Genomic DNA, 19,347 nt, shown 5'->3' on the forward strand with positions numbered 1-19,347 from the left:
CTTTGGGAGATTCTGACTTAGATATGACAGCAGTGGGAGGGGAGACTTTAACGATGCTTACTTGGCATTGTCTACGGGCAGAAAAAGGTGAAATTTACTTCTTTATAGTTTACAGGAATTTTATTTTCTTGTGCCTATTTATTATTTTTTATTTCTTATTTTAGAGAGCGAGTGTATGCGAGCAGGGGAGAGGGGCAGCTCCTGACACGGGGCTGGATCCCATGACCCTGGGATCAAGACTTGAGCCGAAATCAAGGTCTGACACTCCACTGACAGAGCCACCCGTGCGCCCTATGCCTATTTGTTATTACACCTATGTGAACCACTATGGAACAACTTAAATTTATTGCCATAAAAATATTTTTGTGGTAAGGTACTATTTTTTTCGCACTAGGAATATATCAGCAAAAATCCGCCTTATTGAAAGACCTAATTTTATGTTGAATGAGCACAACTTATAAGCTGAAGCATTGCAAGGAGATAACCAGACAGCAGTTAGATGCTCTTGTCTTTTTCATTGTTAATTTATTGTCCTACATGGGTTTCAGATTTATAAAGGCATCACAGGCTCATTGCACCTAATACCTGCAGTGTTTGCTACCATACCACAACTCATTTTCAATACTTTATTACAGAGGATGAGAAATTGTAATGTTTTATTAACAATGCTTCTGGCAATGAATGCATTTTAAAGCAAATAAATCTTTTTGATAGACCTTTTTCAAAAAAAGTTTTGGTATATTTTTGTTCTTCCCAAAGCATCTTCTAATTTTTCTTGTGATTTTTTTTCTTTTATCTGTTATTATTTAGGAATGTGTTGTTTAATCTCTACATTGTGATTTTTCAGTTTTATTTCTTTTTAGTTTTTAATTTCATTGTGTTCTTGTTCAAGAATGTTATTAATCTCACTCTTTTTAAGTTTATTGAGGTTTGTTTTATGGCCTAAAATATGATCTGTCCAAAAGAATATTTCATGTTTATGTGGGAAGAATGTGTATTATGTTGTTTGAGGGCATCTTCATGATTTCTCATGGGAAGTCAGCTGTTAATTTTATTGAGGCTCGTTTTACATGATAATTCATTTATGTTTTTCTGCTTTTGTGATTTCTCTTTGTTTTTCACCAGTTGGCATGATGTGTCTGTGGTGAGTCTCTGAGTTTATCTTAGTTGAAGTTCTTTGAGCTTTTTGGATGTATGATATTTCATGAAATTTGAGGTTTTAGGGCTCTATTCAAGTAAAATTTCTGTTGCTTATTTCTCTCCTTTTCTTCTGAAATTCTTAATTTGCATATATTTGTATACCTGATAGTGTCCCACAGGTCTCAGAGGTTGTGTTCATTTGTCTTCAGCCTTTTTTCTTTCTGTTCTTCAGTTCAGATAATCTGTTTTGTCCTGTCTAAAGTTTGCTGATTTTTCTGCCAGTTCAAATCTGTTGAGCCTATCTAGTGACTTCATTTTAGTTTTTGTATTAGTCAACTCCTAAACTTCTATTTGATTGTAATATTTGTGGCGTTTTTTTTTTTTTTTGTTGTTGTTGTTGTTATTAAATAATTGCTACGTATTTATATTTTCTATTTGGTGAGGCATTTTTATAATTAAAGTATTTTAGACATAACTTCCATATTTTTAATTTTGAGCTTATTTGTAATAGTTGACTTAAAGCTTTGTGTACTGATTCAAACTTCTGGGCTCCCTCAAGTACATTTTCTCTTGCTTGCTTTTTCCATGTCATACTTTTCCTATTTATTCATTTGTCTTTCAATTTTTTTGTTGAAAAGTAAAGATTGAAATAATATAATGTGGACATTAAGTTCCCCCACTTCCTCCTCAGAGTGGTGTTTTTGTTGTTGTTGCAATTTGTTTTGTTTGTTTAATGACCTTTCTAGGCTAATTTTGTAAAGTTCGTATATCCTGTTGTGTGTAGTTACTAAAGACACTATATGGTTAGTTTACTTGCCTGTGAATTATTGCACAGCGATTTCTTTAAGTACCTAGAGCCAATAAGTCTTTCATCCTTTACTAAGGGATTCTGTGTTTTTGAGGCATGCGTTCTATACTCTGGCAGTATATAATCAGCTATTACTTTCTCCTTGTGCAGGGAGGGCTTCATGGTTATCCAGAGTTGAGAGATTTGGGCTTTCTTAGTTTTTTTCCTCAGCATGGATACAGTTTTGTACATGCAAATAGCATTCTAGATCCCCAGGAATATGTCAGCTCTTTTCAAGCTGCCTATGGACAGCATTCTCCAGATCTTCCTTTTAGGTATATTTGGCCAGTCTTGGTTCCTTAAACCACTATTGCTGCTTCACACAGCTGCAATAATAATTTGTTTAGCAATAATTAATTAATAATTAATTGCTGCTGACTCTTTTAGAGACATGCCCTGGGGATAGGACTTTTCCCATTGAATGAGCTGCTGAATCAAATTATAAATTCTGTTTATAAGTTTTTTCCTAAAAGCTGCCAGGCAGGTCAGATTATGATAGTACTCTGGGGATAGGGCCTTTTGAGGAGCTCTAAATGCAATTTCCTCTCTCCTGTGACTGCTAGGCTGCTGGTTTACACAGCTACTCTGGTTATGAGGCTACTGCTTTTCAAAGCTGCCGTGAAACTAGAGAGGGGGGTATGAAACTAGGGCAAGTTAAAACACACGAAGTTTATTTTTTATGTTGAGATTCAGTTGTTTTCTTGGGTAAATTCTATTCAGATTGTTACAAGCCTATAGTTGTGAAAAATTAGATGGACTATTTTTGCTACTCTTCTTATTCCTTTTATGAAGGAGTGGGTTATTAGAGGTCCTTACCTCTAATAAGAGATTATTCTGCAAGTTTGACCATCACATTTTTTATTTTAGTCACTCTGATAGGTGTGTGTTATTAACTAATTATTATTTTAATTTATATTTCCATGATGGCTAAGGATATTGGATCTGTTTTATGTGTTTATTTGCCAAATCTATCCTTTTTGGTGAAATATCCATTCATGTCTTTTACTTATTTTTTTAAATTGATGTATAATTAACAATATATAGGTTTCAGGTATATAGCATAATGGCTTGATATTTGCATATACTGCAGAATGATCACTGCAATAAATCTAGTTACCATTCATCCCGATACAAAATTACAAAAACTTTTTTTCTTGTGATTAAGATTTATTCTCTTGGCAACTTTCCAATGTGTAGTACATTATTGACTATGGTCACCATGCTGTACATTACACTTCCATGACTTATTTACTTTATAATTGGAAGTTTATAGCTTTTGACCCTCTTCACCAATTTTACCTACCCTCAACCCCTGTCCCCTCTGGTAACCACCGTTTTAGTCTCCATATGTACAAGTTTTGTTTTGTTAATTTTTTTGAAAGATTCTACATATAAGTGAAATCATACAGTATTTGTTTTTGTCTTTGTCTGACTTATCTCATTTAGCATATTAGCATATTAGCATATTATATAATATTAGCATAAAGTCCATTCATGTTATCACAGATGGTGAGATTTTTATCTTTTTTATGGCAGACTAGTATTCCATGGTGTGTGTGTGTGAGATGTATATGGTGTATGTGATATTTATCCTTTCTCCATGTTTCTTCAAGTAGGGCATGTATCACTGTCAACTTTCCTTTTAGAGCTGCTTTTACTGCATCCTGTCTTTGGTATGTAGTATTTCCATTTTCATTTGTCTCAAGTTATTTCTGATTTCACATTTGATTTCTTCATTTACCCATCAATTGTTCAGTGGCATGTTTAAGCTCTACATATTTGTGAGTTTACCAGTTTTCTTCTTGTAATTGATACCTATTTTGTGTGAAAGAGCTCATACCATTTTGGTTGAAAAAGATGCTTGATGTGATTTTAATATTTCTCAATTTATTGAAACTTGTTTGCGTTCTGACATATGATTTACACTGGAGAGTGTTTGAGGTACACTGGAGAAGAATGTGTATTCTTTTGCTTTTGGCTGGAATGTTCTGTATTTATCCATTAGGTCTTTCTGGTCTAATGTCTTTTTTAGGGCTGATGTTTCCTATTGATTTTCTGTCTGGACGATCTATCCATTGATTTAAGAGGACTATGAAAGTTCCTTACTATTATTGTATTGCTGGCAATTTTTCTCTTTAGATTCATTTATATTTAGGTGCTTCTTTGTTGGGTGCATAAGTATTTACAAATGTTATAGCCTCTTGTTGGATTAGACACTTTTATCATTATGTAATATCCTTTTTTTTTTTTTTTGTCTTTTGTTACACTCTTTTAGAGTCTATTTTGTTTGGTATAACTAGTCGCCCCAGCTTTCTTTTGGTTTCCAATGCATGGAACATCTTTTTCTATCCATTCACTTTCAGTCTTTATGTCTCTTCACACTTAAGGTGAGTTTTTGTAGGTAGTACAGATTTTTTTTTTTTTTAAATCAATTCAGCCATTCTGTGTCTTATGATAGAATTTAGTCCACTTGCCTTTGAAATAATCATCGATAGTTATGTATTTACTGCTCTTTTGTTACTTGTTTTCTGTTTTGTAGTTCCTCTCTGTTCCCTTTTTCTTGTCTTACTTTCTTCCCTATGGTTTGATGATTTTATTTACCGTTATGTTAAGTTCCTTTCTCATTATCTTTTGTGTATATACTATAGGTTTTTGCTTTGTGGTTACATATATATATATATATGCCTGTGCATATATATAATATATATATATATGTGTGTGTGTGTCTATATATATATACATACATATATATATATTAGCCTGTGCATATAGCAGTCTATTTAAAGTTGATAGCAGCTTCAGTTTGAATGCATTTTAAAACTACATTTTTGGGTGCCTGCATGGCTCAGTTGGTTGAATGTCCAACTCTTGATCTTGGCTCAGGTCTTGATTTCATGGTTGTGAGTTCAGGCCCCGCATTGGGATCCCGCTGGGTGTGAAGACTACTTAAAAAACAAACAAATAATCTACCTTTTTATTCCACACACACTCCCCCACCCTGGTTTTTTTTTTTTTTTTTTTTTTGATGTCATATTTTACATATTTTTGTGTTTGCCTTACCTGTTTTAGTGATCTTGTTACTACTTTTGTTTTTTAATGTTCACACTAGCTTTATAAGTGATCAATCCACTGTTGTTATTACATATATACCTTTCCTAGTAGGATTTTACTTTTATGTTTTCTTGTTACTAATTATGCCTTTTCTTTTCAGCTTGGAGAAGTCTCTTAATATTACTTCTATTACTGGTTGCATGGCAATGGACTCCTTTAATTTTTTTGTCTGGGAACTCCTCATCTCCCCTACAATCCTGAATGATAACCTTGCTGGCTAGAGTATTTTTGGTTGTAAGTGCTCCCCCCCCCCCGCCCAGTTCTTTTAACATATTGTCTCTTTTATCATTTATTATATATATTACAGTATAGTATAGTATCTTTTAATATATCATATCATTCCCTTTTCCTGGCTGAAAAATCTGCTGATTTCCCATGGGGGTTTCCTTGTACATAACAAGTTGTTTTTTTATTTGCTGCTTTTGAGAGTCGTTGTCTTTAGCTTTTGACATTTTGTTTTTAACGTGTATTGGTGCAGCTCTTTTGGCTCATCTTTTTTTTTTTTTTTTAATTCTCTGGGTTTCCTGGATCTGGATGTCTTTCTTTACCCAAACTAGTGATATATTCAGCCATTATTTATTCAAACAGTTTTTTTTTTTAAATCTCTTTCATTCTCTTCCCCTTCTGAGACCCTTATGGTGCAAATGTTATACCACTTGATGTTGTCTTATAGGTAAGCTATCTTCATTTTTTCATTCATTTTTTTTTTTTTCCTGCTGTGATTAGGTGAGTTCATTTGCTCTGTTTTCCAATTCACTAATCTTTCTGCTTCATCTAGTCTGTCGAGCCCTTAGTGTATTTTTCAGTTCAGTTATTTCTTCAGCTCTGAGACTTCAATTTAGTACTTTTCTTACCCTTGTTTAAGCTCTTTTTTGAAGTTCTTACTCTGCTTAGTCCATTTTTCTTCCCAGATCAATGAGCTTCTTTATGACCATTACTTAGAATACTTTATCAGGTGAATTACTTTTTCCTGTTTCATTAAGTTTTTCCTAAAGTTTTATCTTCTTTCATTTGGTATATATTCCTCTGATTCCTCATTTTTCTTGACTCTGTTTTTGTGTTTATGTGATAGGCAAAAAGCTACTGCTACCATTATTGATAGAGTGTCCTGGTTTAGGAGATGAATCTTAGTACCATTCAAATTTGTTCCGTATTTTGAGTTAATTTTTGTATAAGACATTAGGTTGAAATCCTTCTCATTGTTGTTATTTTTTTGCTTATGGATATTCAGTTGTGTAGTACTGTATGTATACACACACACATACACACACACACACACATACACATAAAGTTTTGTTTTTTTGTCAAAAAACAATTGAATACTTCTGTCAGTGTCTGTTTCTGGTTTTTGAAGTGTTCCACTCATCTGTGTTTCAGTTTCTTTGTGAAAATCACTGTTTTGATTATTGTAGCCATAAGATAGTCCTTAACATTGGGTAGAGTAACACTTCTCACTTTATTTTTTGTTAAGGTAGGTTGTTTTTTTTTTTAATTCCAACTACAGTTAACATACAGTGTGTGTTAGTTTCAGGTGTATAATATTATGATTCAACAATTCTATATATTACTCATTGCTCATCATAGTAAATGTACTATTTAAGTCCTATCCACAATTTCCCCCATTCCCCAATTCACCTTCCCTCTGGTACCCATCAGTTTGTTCTCTTATAGTTAAGAGTCTGGTTCTTGTTTTGTCTCTCTTTTTTTCCCTTTGTTCATTAGTCTCTTTAATTCCACATGAGTGAAATTATATGGTATTTGTCTTTCTCTGACTTATTTCGCTTAGCATTATATCCTCTAGGTCCATCCATGTTGCTGCAAATGGCAAGATTTCATTCTTTTTGATGGGTAATAGTCCACATTACATATATGTGTACATATATATATGTACACACACCCCTCACATCTTTTTTTTTATATTTAAATACAAGTTAGTAAACATAGTGTCATCTTGGTTTCATAAGTAGAGCCCAGGGATTTATCTATTACATATAACACCCAGTGTTCATCCCAGTAAGTGCCCTCTTTAATGCCTATTACCCATTTAGTCCATCCCCCCACTGACCTCCACTCCAGCAACCCTCATTTTGTTCTCTATATTTAAGAGTCTCTTATGGTTTGCTTCCCTCTCTGTTTTCTTATTTTTCCTTCCCTTCCCCTATTTTCATCTGTTGTCTTTCTTAAATTTTACATATAAGTGAAATTATATTTGTCTTTCTCTGACATATTTTGCGTAGCATAATACACTCTAGTTTTATCCACGTTGTAGCACATGGCAAGATTTCATTCTTTTGGATCACTGAGTAGTGTTCCATTATATACATACATACGTATATGCATATGTATATACATGTGCGTATATGTATATACATATGTGTATATGTATGTATATGTAGATACACACACACACACACACACACACACACACACTACATCTTCTTTATCTATTTGTCGATAGATATTTGGGCTCTTTCCATACTTTGGCTGTTTTTGATAGAGCTGCTGTAAACATTGGGAGGGCATGTGCCCCTCCGAATCAGCATTTTTGTATCCTTTGGATAAATTCCTAGTAGTGCAATTGTTGGGTTATAAGGTAGTTCTACTTTTAATTTTTTGAGGGACCTCCACACTGTTTTCCAGAGTGGCTACACCAGTTTGCATTCCTGCCAACAGTGCAAAAGGTCACATCCTTGCAAACATCTGTTGTTTCCTGACTTGTTAATTTTAGCCATTCTGACAGGTGTGAGGTAGTATCTCATTGTGGTTTTGATTTGTATTTCCCTGATGATGAGTGATACTGAGCATCTTTTCATGTGTGTTAGACATCTGGATGTCTTCTCTGGAAAGGTGTCTATTGTCTTCTGCTGATTTCTTCACTGGATTATTTGTTTTTTGAGTGTTGAGTTTGATAAGTTCTTTATACATTTTAGATACTAACTCTTTATCCAATATGTCATTTGCACGTATTTTCTCCCGTTCCATCAGTTGTCTTTTAGTTTTGTTGATTGTTTCCTCACTATGCAGAATCTTTTTTTTTTTTTTAATGTTTATTTTTATTTTTGCGAGAGAGAGGGAGACACAGAATCCGAAGCAGGCTCCAGGCTCTGAGCACAGAGCTGAACACAGGGCTTGAACCGGTGAACTGCGATATCATGACCTGAGCCGAAGTCGGATGCTTAACTGACTGAGCCACCCAGGGGTCCCTGCAGAAGCTTTTTATCTTAATGAGGTCCCAATCGTTAAGTTTTGCCTTTCTTTCCCTTGCCTCCAGAGACTTGTCAAATAAGAAGTTGCTACAGCCAAGGTAAAAAAAAAAAAAAAAGGTTGCTGCTGGTTTTCTCCTGTAGGATTTTGATGGTTTCCTGTCTCACATTTAGGTGTTTCATCTGTTTTGAATTTATTTTTGTGTATGGTGTAAGGAAGGGGTCCAGGTTCATTCTTCTGCATGTCACTGGCCCGTTTTCCCAGCACCATTTGCTGAAGAGACTATTTTTTCCAATGGATAGTCTTTCCTGCTTAGTTGAAGATTAGTTGGCCATACATTTGTGGGTCCATTTCTGGGTTCTTCGTTCTGTTTCTATTCTGTTCCAATGATCTACGTGTCTGTTTTTGTGCTAGTGCCATACTGTCTTGATAATTACAGCTTTGTAAAACAGCTTGAAGTCTGGAATTGTGATGCATCCAGCTTTGATTTTCTTATTCAATATTACTTTGACTATTCGGGGCCTTTTCGTGTTCCATACACATTTTAGGATTGTTTGTTCTAGCTTTGTGAAGAATTCTGGTTTTAGTTTGATAGGGATTGTGTTGAATGTGTAGATTGCTTTGAGTAGTATAGACATTTTTTTTTTTTTTAACGTTTATTTATTTTGAGACAGAGAGAGACAGAGCATGAACGGGGGAGGGGCAGAGAGAGAGGGAGACACAGAATCGGAAACAGGCTCCAGGCTCCGAGCCATCAGCCCAGAGCCTGACGCGGGGCTCGAACTCACGGACTGCGAGATCGTGACCTGGCTGAAGTCGGATGCTCAACCGACTGCGCCACCCAGGCGCCCCAGTATAGACATATTTTAAAAAATATATTTTATTGTCAAGTTAGCTAACATACAGTGTATACAGTGTACTCTTGATTTTGGGAGTAGATTCCCATGATTCATCACTTACATACAACACCCAGTGTTCATCCCAACAAATGCCCTCCTCAATGCCCATCACCTCTTTTTCCTCTCTTCTGCTCCCACCCCCAACCCTTAGTTTGTTCTCTGTGGGTAGTATAGACATTTTAACAATATTTGTTCTCCCAATCTGTGAGCTTGGAATCTTTTTCCATTTCTTTGTGTATTACTCAATTTCTTTGATAAGCTTTCTATAGTTTTCAGCATACAGATCTTTTACCTCTTTGGTTAAGTTTATTCCTAGCTATGTTCTGATTTTTGGTGTAATTATAAATGGGATTGATCCCTTGATTTCTCTTTCAGCTGCTTCATTATTGGTGTATAGAAATGCAACCAGTTTCTGTACTTTGATTTTGTATCCTGTGACTTTGCTGAATTCCTGTATCAGCTCTAGTAGTTTTTTGGTGGAATCTTTCAGGTTTTCCATGTAGAGTATCATGTCGTGTATAAAGAGTGAATGTTTGACTTCTTTGCCAATTTGTATGCCTCTTATTTCTTTTTGTTGTCTGATTGCTGAGGCTAGGACTTCCAATACTATGTTGAACAACGGTGGTGATAGTGGGCATGCTTGTCGTGTTCCTGACCTTAGGGGGAAAGCTCTGTTTTTCCCCATTGATGATGATATTAGTTGTGGGCCTTTCATTTATGGCTTTTATGATGTTGAGGTATGTTTCTTCTATCCCTACTTTCTTGAGGGTTTTTATCAAGAAAGCATGCTGTGTTTTGTCAAATGTTGTATCTGAGAGGATCATATGGTTCTTATCCTTTCTTTGATTAATGTGGAGTATCACCTTGAGTGATTTGTGAATATTGAAGCAGCTCTGAAGCCCAGGAATAAATCCCACTTGATCATGGTGAATAATTCTTTTAATGTACTGTTGAATTCGATTTGCTAATATCTTGTTGAGGATTTCTGCATCCAGGTTCATGAGGGATATAGGCCTATAATTCTTCTTAGTGGGGTCTTTGTCTGGTTTTGGAATCAGGGTAATGCTGGCTTCATAGATGGAGTTTGGATGCTTTCCTCCCATTTCTATTTTTTGGAACAGTTTGAGAAAATAGGTATTAAGTCTTTAAAAAAAATTGTTCTATCCCATTATCTTGGTTTTCTTCTTCAAGGATTGTTCTTATCTGTATGTTGGATCCTAAGAGAGATTTAATCACTCTTTCTCTTGAATCCTTTTATTTTCTTCATCGGAGGTGGGTGAAATTTAAAATTTCTACCTTATTATTTTCTATATCTCTTAAGATTATTATCTGTGATAGCTACTTGTTCTTGGATTCCTTCCAGTTTAGTCTTTTTTTTTCCTGAGCGGATTTTTTTTTTCCATGTTAAGAGAATATGTCACTTTATTTTTTGTTTTAAGCTTTTAGTTAATGTATAGTGTAATATTAATTTCAGGAGTAGAATTTAGTGAGTCATCACTTACATATGACACCCAGTGCTCATTACAAGTGCCCTCCTTAATCCCCATCATTTAACCCATCCCCCGCCCATCTCCTCCCTACCAACCCTCAACTTGTTCTCTATACTTAAGAGTCTGTCTGGTGTCCCTGGATGGCTCAGTCAGTTAAATGTCTGACTTCAGCTCGGGTCATGATCTTGTAATTTGTGGTTTTGAGCCCTGCGTTGGGCTCTGGAGCCTGCTTTGGATTCTACGTCTCCCTTTCTCTCTGCCCCTCCCCGACTCGCTCGTGTATGTGCTCTCTCTCTCAAAAATAAACATTAAAAAAAAAAGTCTGCTTAATGGTTTGTGTTTCTCTCTCTCCCCTCTCTCTGCCATGTTCATCTGTTTTGTTTCTTAAATTCTACATATGAGTGAAATCATATGGTATTTGTCTTTCTCTGAGTGACTTATTTCACTTAGCATAATACACTGTAGTTCCATCCATGTTGTTGCAAATGGCAAGATTTCATTCTTTTTTTATGGCTGAATAATAGTCCATTGTGTGTATATATACAACGTCTTCTTTATCCACTTATCAGTCAGTGGACATTTGGGCTCTTTCCCTGAGCTGATTTTTAAACTTTGTTCTACCTCTTAGGTTTTGTTACTTCATTTCTGAGTTTTTATAATCTGAATGTCTTATTTTCAAATAGTAGGTTACACTTTTTCTGTTTTATGAATATGTCTTTGTTGTGCTTTCTTTGTGTGTTGGGATGTTATTCTATTCCTTTCTGTTTTTTGTAATAATAATTTTGTATGGGATTTGAACTTGATCTCTTTCTATTGCTTATTTTTATGTTACAGTTTTTGTGAATTTTTAGAAGAAGGCAGGATTCAAAATAACTTTTCTAATTTCTGTTGTTTTCTTGTAGTTTGCAAGTTATGGCCACTTGTTAATTTGTTATTTAGATATTTCCTGGCTCATTTCTTTTCCTCAACTCCACTTGGAGCTTTTCTTTTTTGTCTGTACCATCCCTGTGCTGCTTAGCAGATTCCACTGCTAGCAGTTTCTCCACAGTATGGGGTCCTGTCCAAGAACGTAGTCCTGGCTCACAAGTACTGAGTATCCTAGACTGCCCCCACTCCTTTGGATCTTCTTGAGTGGAACTCTTGCCCTCACCCTGTTTTAGGTACCATTTCATTCTCAGATCGCCTGCCCCACTTCCTAGTGAACACCACACGTCTCTGTGCTCAAATTCTCCTTTGCTCCTTCACTTCTCACAGCTTTGCTCTCAGATAGGAGCATATGTAGGACTTTGCAGGGTTGAATGTTTGTCCTTACCCATTTGTATTTTGGAATTTATTCTCTAGTTGTACATGTTTCTGTGCTTTTTGTTTTGCTTTCTTGTTACTCTTTTTTACATGGGGATTCAGAGACATTTAAAAACTATACCTTCACCATTGCCATTCCTATGTTTCCACATTGTTAATTGTCAAGTTAATATATATTTATGAAGGTGATTTCATTTTTGTTTTTTTTTGTTTGTTTTTTTTGTTTGTTTTTCTTTAAAAACAATCTCCACAGAGAAAAAGAAATTGGGATATAGAATACCCATCCTTACCTGGAGGGAGTCCACTGAAGTTCAGAAGAGCAGGTCTCAGGACAGTGGGGGCAACTGCCTCTCTATCTGAAGCATGGCTCAGGTGTGGAGAAGGATTTCAGGACACTTCTGGGACCCTGGTAAAGTAGTTGTAAAATTGTTTCCTTGAGTGCCAAATTTGAGATAAGTCTTAGATTCCTGAGTGTTCAGGCCACTGTATTTATATTTCTTTGGAATTCCTTTCCTTATTTCAGGATACAGTAATTACTACATTCTTCTTTGCTCAACCTTGAATTCATTTTTGCCACTTCTTTCTGCTAGGCACAACCTTTGTACTTTTTTGTAAATGAAGGTTACATACTGAGAAGTTTCTCAGAAGATAAAATCTTTGAGCATCCTGCTCTTCACAAGAAATATATTTATGAAATGCTTTTATATCCTTAGAATCTTTTGGCAACAAGATATTCTAGTTAATTTTTGTATATGTGCGGATTTTGAAATACTGATAATATAAATGTGTACAAAATGGAATACTATTATAAACTTTTAATGGTTCTCTGTTTAGATTCTGGAAAAATATAAAAATACATTTATATATATATATGAGGAGTATGTGCTTTGGGAATACTTACTGGTAAATATAAATAAAACAGGGATATTTTAAGGAGGGTATAGTTTAAGGTTTTGAGTATTACAAAATAGTTTTGGTTTTAGCCCTTGTTATAAATTATTTCTTCTTCTCCTTCTCCTTCTCCTCCTCCTCCTCCTCCTCCTCCTCCTCCTCCTCCTTCCTGCAGTTGTTAACGGCTGAAAAGAAGATTGTTACAGAGAAGCACCTTGAATTATCTCTGAGACCCAAGGAAGGTAATATTTTTGTTGATTTATTGACAGAAAAGGTATAAGACTAATATATCCTTCTTTGATTTATTTACTTTCTTTTAAAAAGTTATTTAACATAGTTTGGGTAGACTGTATATTTGTGTTTTCCAAAATGTAAAAAACGTATTTTTGAGAAATCTCTCTCTAATCTTTGTCACCATCTATCACATTTTGTCTTTCTTCCTATAAGTAATTATTAAAATTTTTCATGTGTCCTTCCTGGATTTACTCTTAATGAGCAGAGCCCGGTAGGTTAGCTTAGGCTCACAGCCCCAGAATTTAAAGTTTCTGATTTGGGAAATAAAGTTATGACCTATTATATAAGGACTGTACTATTTCAGGCAGTGGAATTCTTAACTTGGTGAATTAGTTAGGGAAAGCTTTCAGTTGCAGATACATAGAAACTGTTAGAGTGTGTGAAGGAATGGAGTTGAATTTATCTCCTGCAACAAGAAGTTCAGGGAGTCAGACTTGTTCTGAGTCCGGCAGCCTTAGTGTGGAGTTTGTTCTTGCCGTCATGAGGTGGAAGCTGAATTCTCCGGGCCCAATTCTCAGGAGGAGTGTGGGCTTTGCGGATTCTCTCCAGGTATACTTTTCGTCTGGAAAGGAATCCCCGCCCCCCCCAGGACCTCAACCTTTGGCCAGAACTTGTTATATAGGGTCACTTCTACTAAAGGGACTTCAGTGAAATTAAAGATTTTTAGATATGTATGTTGCTTCTCAAATAAAATTGGGGTTTTGTTAGTAAGGAAAAAAAGGGGATGGATATCAGGGAGGCTGGTGACTGCTGCCGTACTCAGTTACCCTGTGGGTGGGCAGGGAGAGTCAGGGCTTGGGACCTCAGGGATCTCCTTTGGCCCCTTGGTGTCCTGACTGTATCCTGTGAGGGCACTTGTCATATTAGAATAATTTGACACCTCTGTAAAGACCCTGTCTTCAAATAATCACATTCTGGGATGCTGGGATGTTGGAACTTAAACATATGAATGACCTTTAGGGCAACACAATTCAGTCCATAACACCACGTGCTAGCACAATGCCTGCATGCAATGGTTACCCAAAATGCTTACCTGTTGTAACTGTTCTCAGTCTAGCTAATGTTCTTCCTAGAAGTCATTTTATCTGTAGTGATTTTATCTATATAAATTATATAAAGTGCCTATAATTCGGGGTTTATGAATTCCATAAATTCATTATAGAATCTGAAAATAGCAGTAGCTTTACTTCCTGTCTCAGTCTGTTCAAGCTGCTATAACAATAATACTACAGACTAGGTGGCTTATAAACACCAGAAATTTATTTCACACAGTTCTGGAGGTTGGAGGTCCAGTATATTCAGTGTCTGGTGAAGACTCACTTCAGGTTCATGACAGTATCATCTTGCTGTGGACTCACATGGAAGAAGGGGTCAGCAATCTCTCTGGGGGCTTCTTTTGTAGACTACTAATGCCATTCATGAGGGCTTCACCCTCATGACCTAATCACCCCCAAATCCCCACCTCTTAATCTCACACATTGGGGATTAAGTTTCAACAGGGTAAATTTTAAGAGATGTAAGCATTCAGTCTATAGCATTCCTCTCCTTCCTTTTCAGTTTACTCTTCCTGATGCATAATAATATAAGGGTTTGATAATGTCTTTTGCAATATATACACAGTTTAGTTTTTATTAGCTATTTAAATCTATATGGATGAAGTTTAGTTTATTTTTAATTTTGTATTTTGAAGGTAGACAACTTTAGTAATTCTGGGTGTTCATGGCACAAAGTAAGTGTCAATAAATGTATATAATTATTTTCTGGTTTTGTGCCTTTGTAAGTATTGTATTTTCAGACATCATCTTGTCAGCGAATCTCCTTTCCTGATCAACACAAAGTGGAGCAATTGCATTTTTTCATACCTTTCAGACCATGCATTACTTGAGGGAGGAGTTTTCTTATTTTTCTGTTTCCTCAAGGTTTACTATATCAGAGTTGTTATGTAAATATGTATTAAATGAAGCCATTTAACTTCTTTTTTTTAATGTTTATTTATTTTTGAGACAGAGAGAGACAGAGCATGAATGGGGGAGGGGCAGAGAGAGAGGGAGACACAGAATCCGAAGGAGGATCCAGGCTCTGAGCTGTCAGCCCAGAGCCCAACACGGGACTTGAACCCACAAGCTGTGAGATCATGACCTGAGCCGAAGTCGGAGGCTCAACTGACTGAGCCACCCAGGCGCCCGAAGCCATTTAATTTCTGAGCCTGTTTCCTCCTCTGTAAAACTTGAATTATAATATCTAATCTCTTAATCTCATTGTAATGTGTCTAAGGTACTTTTTTTAAGTTTAACATTGTAACTCAATTAGATAAATATAAGTAGAAAAATTGATTTTTATGAAGTATATATTCCTTTTCTGATCACTATCAGAAAAATTTTCTGTGAACTTCCTATTACACCAAGATGGAGTAGCCCCATTCCCTCTAGGTTTTCCATCTATCAGAATGGCTAAAATAAAAAGTGGTGACAACATCAAATGTTGTAAGTGATATGGAGAAACTGATACATTGCTGATGGAACTGTAAAATGGTACAGCCACTCTGGAAAATAGTTTGGCAGTTTCTTAGAAGACTAAACATGCAATTACTGTACAATCCAGCAACTGCCTTTTGACATTTATCCTAGAGAGTGAAAATTGCATTCACATAAAACTCCATGTGCAATATTTATAGCAGCTTTATTCATAATAACCCCAAGTTAGAAACAACACAGATGCCCTTTAGTTATTGAATGGATAAACAAGCTCTGGTGCATCCAAATCATGGAATACTACTTAGTAATAGAAAGAAAGGGTTGCTACATAGAACAACTTGGATGAATGTGCAGGGAATTATGCCACATAAAAGCCAATCCTGAAGGGTCACATAGTATGGTTCCATTTGTATATCATTCTTGAAATGACAAAATTACAAAAGTGTAAAAACTGATTCATTTGCAGAGGTTCAGAATTGGGGAAAGGAGGGTAGCTATGATGTGGCTTTAAAAAAGGTAATACAAGGGGCACCTGTGAAGCTCAGTTGCTTAAGTGTCTGACTCTTGATCTCAGCTCAGGTCTTGATCTCCGGGTCATGAGTTCAAACCCACATTGGGCTTTGCACTGGGCATGAAGCCTATTTGAAAAATAATAATAGATAAATAAAATGAAAAGGTAACACAAGATATCTTCATGGTGATGGGATTGTTCTATGTCTTGAGTGTATCAGAATTAACATTCTGGTTGTGATGTTACGTTTTGCAAAATGTTACCATTGGAGGAAGTGGGTAAAGCATACAAGGGCTCTCTTTATTGCTTCTTATGCCTATAGGTGAATCTATTATTACCTCAAAATAACAAATTTAGTTAAATAAAAGTTTGCTGTTAAGTGTTTTTAAGCACAGTACTGCTACCAGGGCTCCCAGTATGGCAAAGGAGGCACATAGAAGCATTTCTGTTGTACAGAAGTATTGGATTTATGGTTTGTTTTGTGTTTTTCTTTTGGTTCATAAAATATTCTAGGAAGTTATACTTCTGTAATTATTTCGCGGTTAATTTTTTGAGTTTCTCTTTGTGCCCCAATTTCCTTATCTTTTATAACTTATCTCAATTTGTTCTACTTCTTTTTCTTATAATTTGGTTTTAATTCAAAGAATCTTGTGCTGCACATAGAACTTCAGGCAGGAAGATTTGGCATAAGACATTGCTTTCATTATCATTAGAATTTTATTATTTGTGATTTCAGCAAAGTAATATGCATAAAATCTTATTCTGATAAAGAACTATCAGTTAATTGTGTTTATGTATTTTCTTTTTTCTTTAACAGAAACTGCTGCATCTAAGAGTACCAGTGGACTTACAGATATAACATGGAGTTCCAGTGGAAGTGATGTGTCAGATGAGGATAAAACACTTTTTAAATCACAAAGAGATAATGGACATAGTTCTAGGATAGACAGATTTTCTAATAGGAACAAGAATATTTTATGTACAGAAGATGGGGCCAGTGAAGGTAAAATGAAATTTGTTTCTTACCTCTTTCTGTTATATATTGGGTTCAGTATTGGAAAAAACATCAATCCTTTTATTAACATTTAGTATTAGTGATGACTATACTGAGTCTTGGCCTCTATGCTCAGCCCTTTAGAAACATTTTCTCATTTAATATTTCTCACAACAACTCTAAGAGATAAGTATTACAAGTATTATTTTTACAGCTAACAACTTAAGCTTGAACATGTAGAGTTGATTGGGATTCCACTTAGGGTCTCTGACAGCAAAGCCAGGTCTTTCAACTACTGCATAGTGCTGCACCTGTATTGCCTCCTTGCTGACCTGATTTGGGTAAATACTGTGATAGCCAATGTGTGGTAGAAGTGTAATACAAGTTTCTGTTCTGATGGCATTTTATATTGTGGGTTTAAAAAATTTTTTTTTATTTATTTGAGAGAGAGAGTGTGAATGGGGGAGAGAGGCAGAAGGAGGGAGAGAATCTTAAGCAGGCTCCATGCTGAGCATGGACACGGGCCCAATCCCACAACCCTGGGATCGTGACTTGATCCAAAATTAAGAGTCAGATGTTCAACCAACTGAGCCATTCAGGGTGCCCCATATTGTATTATTATGTTTTTGACAATTTGAAGGAGAGTTTCTCAACCTTGGCACTAATGCCATTTGGGGCCAAAAAATTCTTTGTTGGGGGGAGAGGGACTTTCCTGTGTAGTGTAGGGTGTTTAATAGCATCTCTAGCCTTTTTTTTGCTAGATGACAGTAGTTCCCCCAGTCCCATTTGTGACAGCTGTGAATGTCTCCAGATGTTGTAAGATATCCCCAGAAGGACATCCCCAGTTGAGAACCACAGACTTTTAGAATTAGGAAAATCAGTCGTTTTACAGTTTTTAAAATATAGCTTATTCAGAGTATTTAAAAGATTAATGCTTTCAAAATAAACTTTGACTTTTAACTCTTTGAAGTTCATATGAGTTAGGTACTTGGTCAAGGTTAAGTTTATGCAGACAAACTCTGTGGAAGGTCATTTTATTCCTTTGACCACTTTGTATGTCATCTTGGTAACTACCAATTGACATTCTGGTAATAAACAGGTGAAGTGGTATTTTAAGGTTATACATAAGCTGGCAGCTCTTATATTGTTAATTCAATCATATTAAATGATATTCATTGTTATGTAACTCTTGGTTTGTCTTTACACATCTCAGAACATAATTTCATTTATATTAAAAACTATGCTTTTTATGGGTGGATAGTATGGTATGTGAATTACATCTCATTAAAGCTGCTATTAAAAGAAATAAAAACTGTTTATGTCCTTTATTAAAAGAGATAGTAGTTTTCAAAACTATTTAAGACTAGAAAGGTATTTTGAGCTAATTATATTTGTCATTAGTTAATTTATATATTTGGGTGCTGTCCAGTTGGGGGCATAAATATTTACAATTGCTTGATCTTGGAGGATAGACCTCTTAATATGATATAGTGTCCATCTCTTGTTACAGTCTTTGTTTTAAAATGTAGTTTGTCTAGGGGCGCCTGGGTGGCGCAGTCGGTTAAGCGTCCGACTTCAGCTAGGTCACGATCTCGCGGTCCGGGAGTTCGAGCCCCGCGTCGGGCTCTGGGCTGATGGCTCAGAGCCTGGAGCCTGTTTCCGATTCTGTGTCTCCCTCTCTCTCTGCCCCTCCCCCGTTCATGCTCTGTCTCTCTCTGTCCCAAAAAATAAATAAATGTTGAAAAAAAAAATGTAGTTTGTCTAATATAGGTATGGCTACTCCAGCTTTCTTTTGATGTCCATTAGCATAATAGATGCTTCTCGATCCCCTCACTTTCAATCTGCAGGTGTCTTTAGGTCTAAAATGAGTCTCTTGTAGGCAGCATATAGATGGGTCTTTTTTTAATTTTTTAATTTTTTTATCCATTCTGATACCTATGTCTTTTGATTGGAGCATTTAGTCCGTTTACATACAGAGTGATTATTGATATGAATTTAGTGCCATTGTGTTACCCATAAAATTGGTGTTTCTGGTGATATTCTCTGGTCCTTTCCAGTGTTTATTGGTTTTGGTCTGTCTTTCTTACTCATAAAGTCCCCCTTAAAATTTCTTGCAGGGCTGGTTTAGTGATCATGAACTCTTAGTTTTTGTTTGAGAAATTTTCTGTCTCTTCTCCTATTCTGAATGAC

The 19,347-nt window shown here is 35.7% G+C and overlaps 1 protein-coding gene across 1 annotated transcript in view; it reads left to right on the forward strand.

Annotated features, from left to right (window-relative positions):
- The window catches only part of SPIDR (scaffold protein involved in DNA repair), a 502,960-nt gene that overhangs the window by 17,785 nt on the left and 465,828 nt on the right, over positions 1 to 19,347 (forward strand). Inside the window, exons 2-4 of the mRNA XM_043601030.1 lie at positions 12,247 to 12,402; positions 13,060 to 13,126; positions 16,981 to 17,166. Coding sequence (XP_043456965.1) covers positions 12,247 to 12,402; positions 13,060 to 13,126; positions 16,981 to 17,166 — 409 coding nt within the window. The remainder of the gene's footprint in view (positions 1 to 12,246; positions 12,403 to 13,059; positions 13,127 to 16,980; positions 17,167 to 19,347) is intronic.

Source organism: Prionailurus bengalensis, chromosome F2 (genome assembly GCF_016509475.1).
Source record: "Prionailurus bengalensis isolate Pbe53 chromosome F2, Fcat_Pben_1.1_paternal_pri, whole genome shotgun sequence".
Lineage (NCBI taxonomy): Eukaryota > Metazoa > Chordata > Mammalia > Carnivora > Felidae > Prionailurus > Prionailurus bengalensis.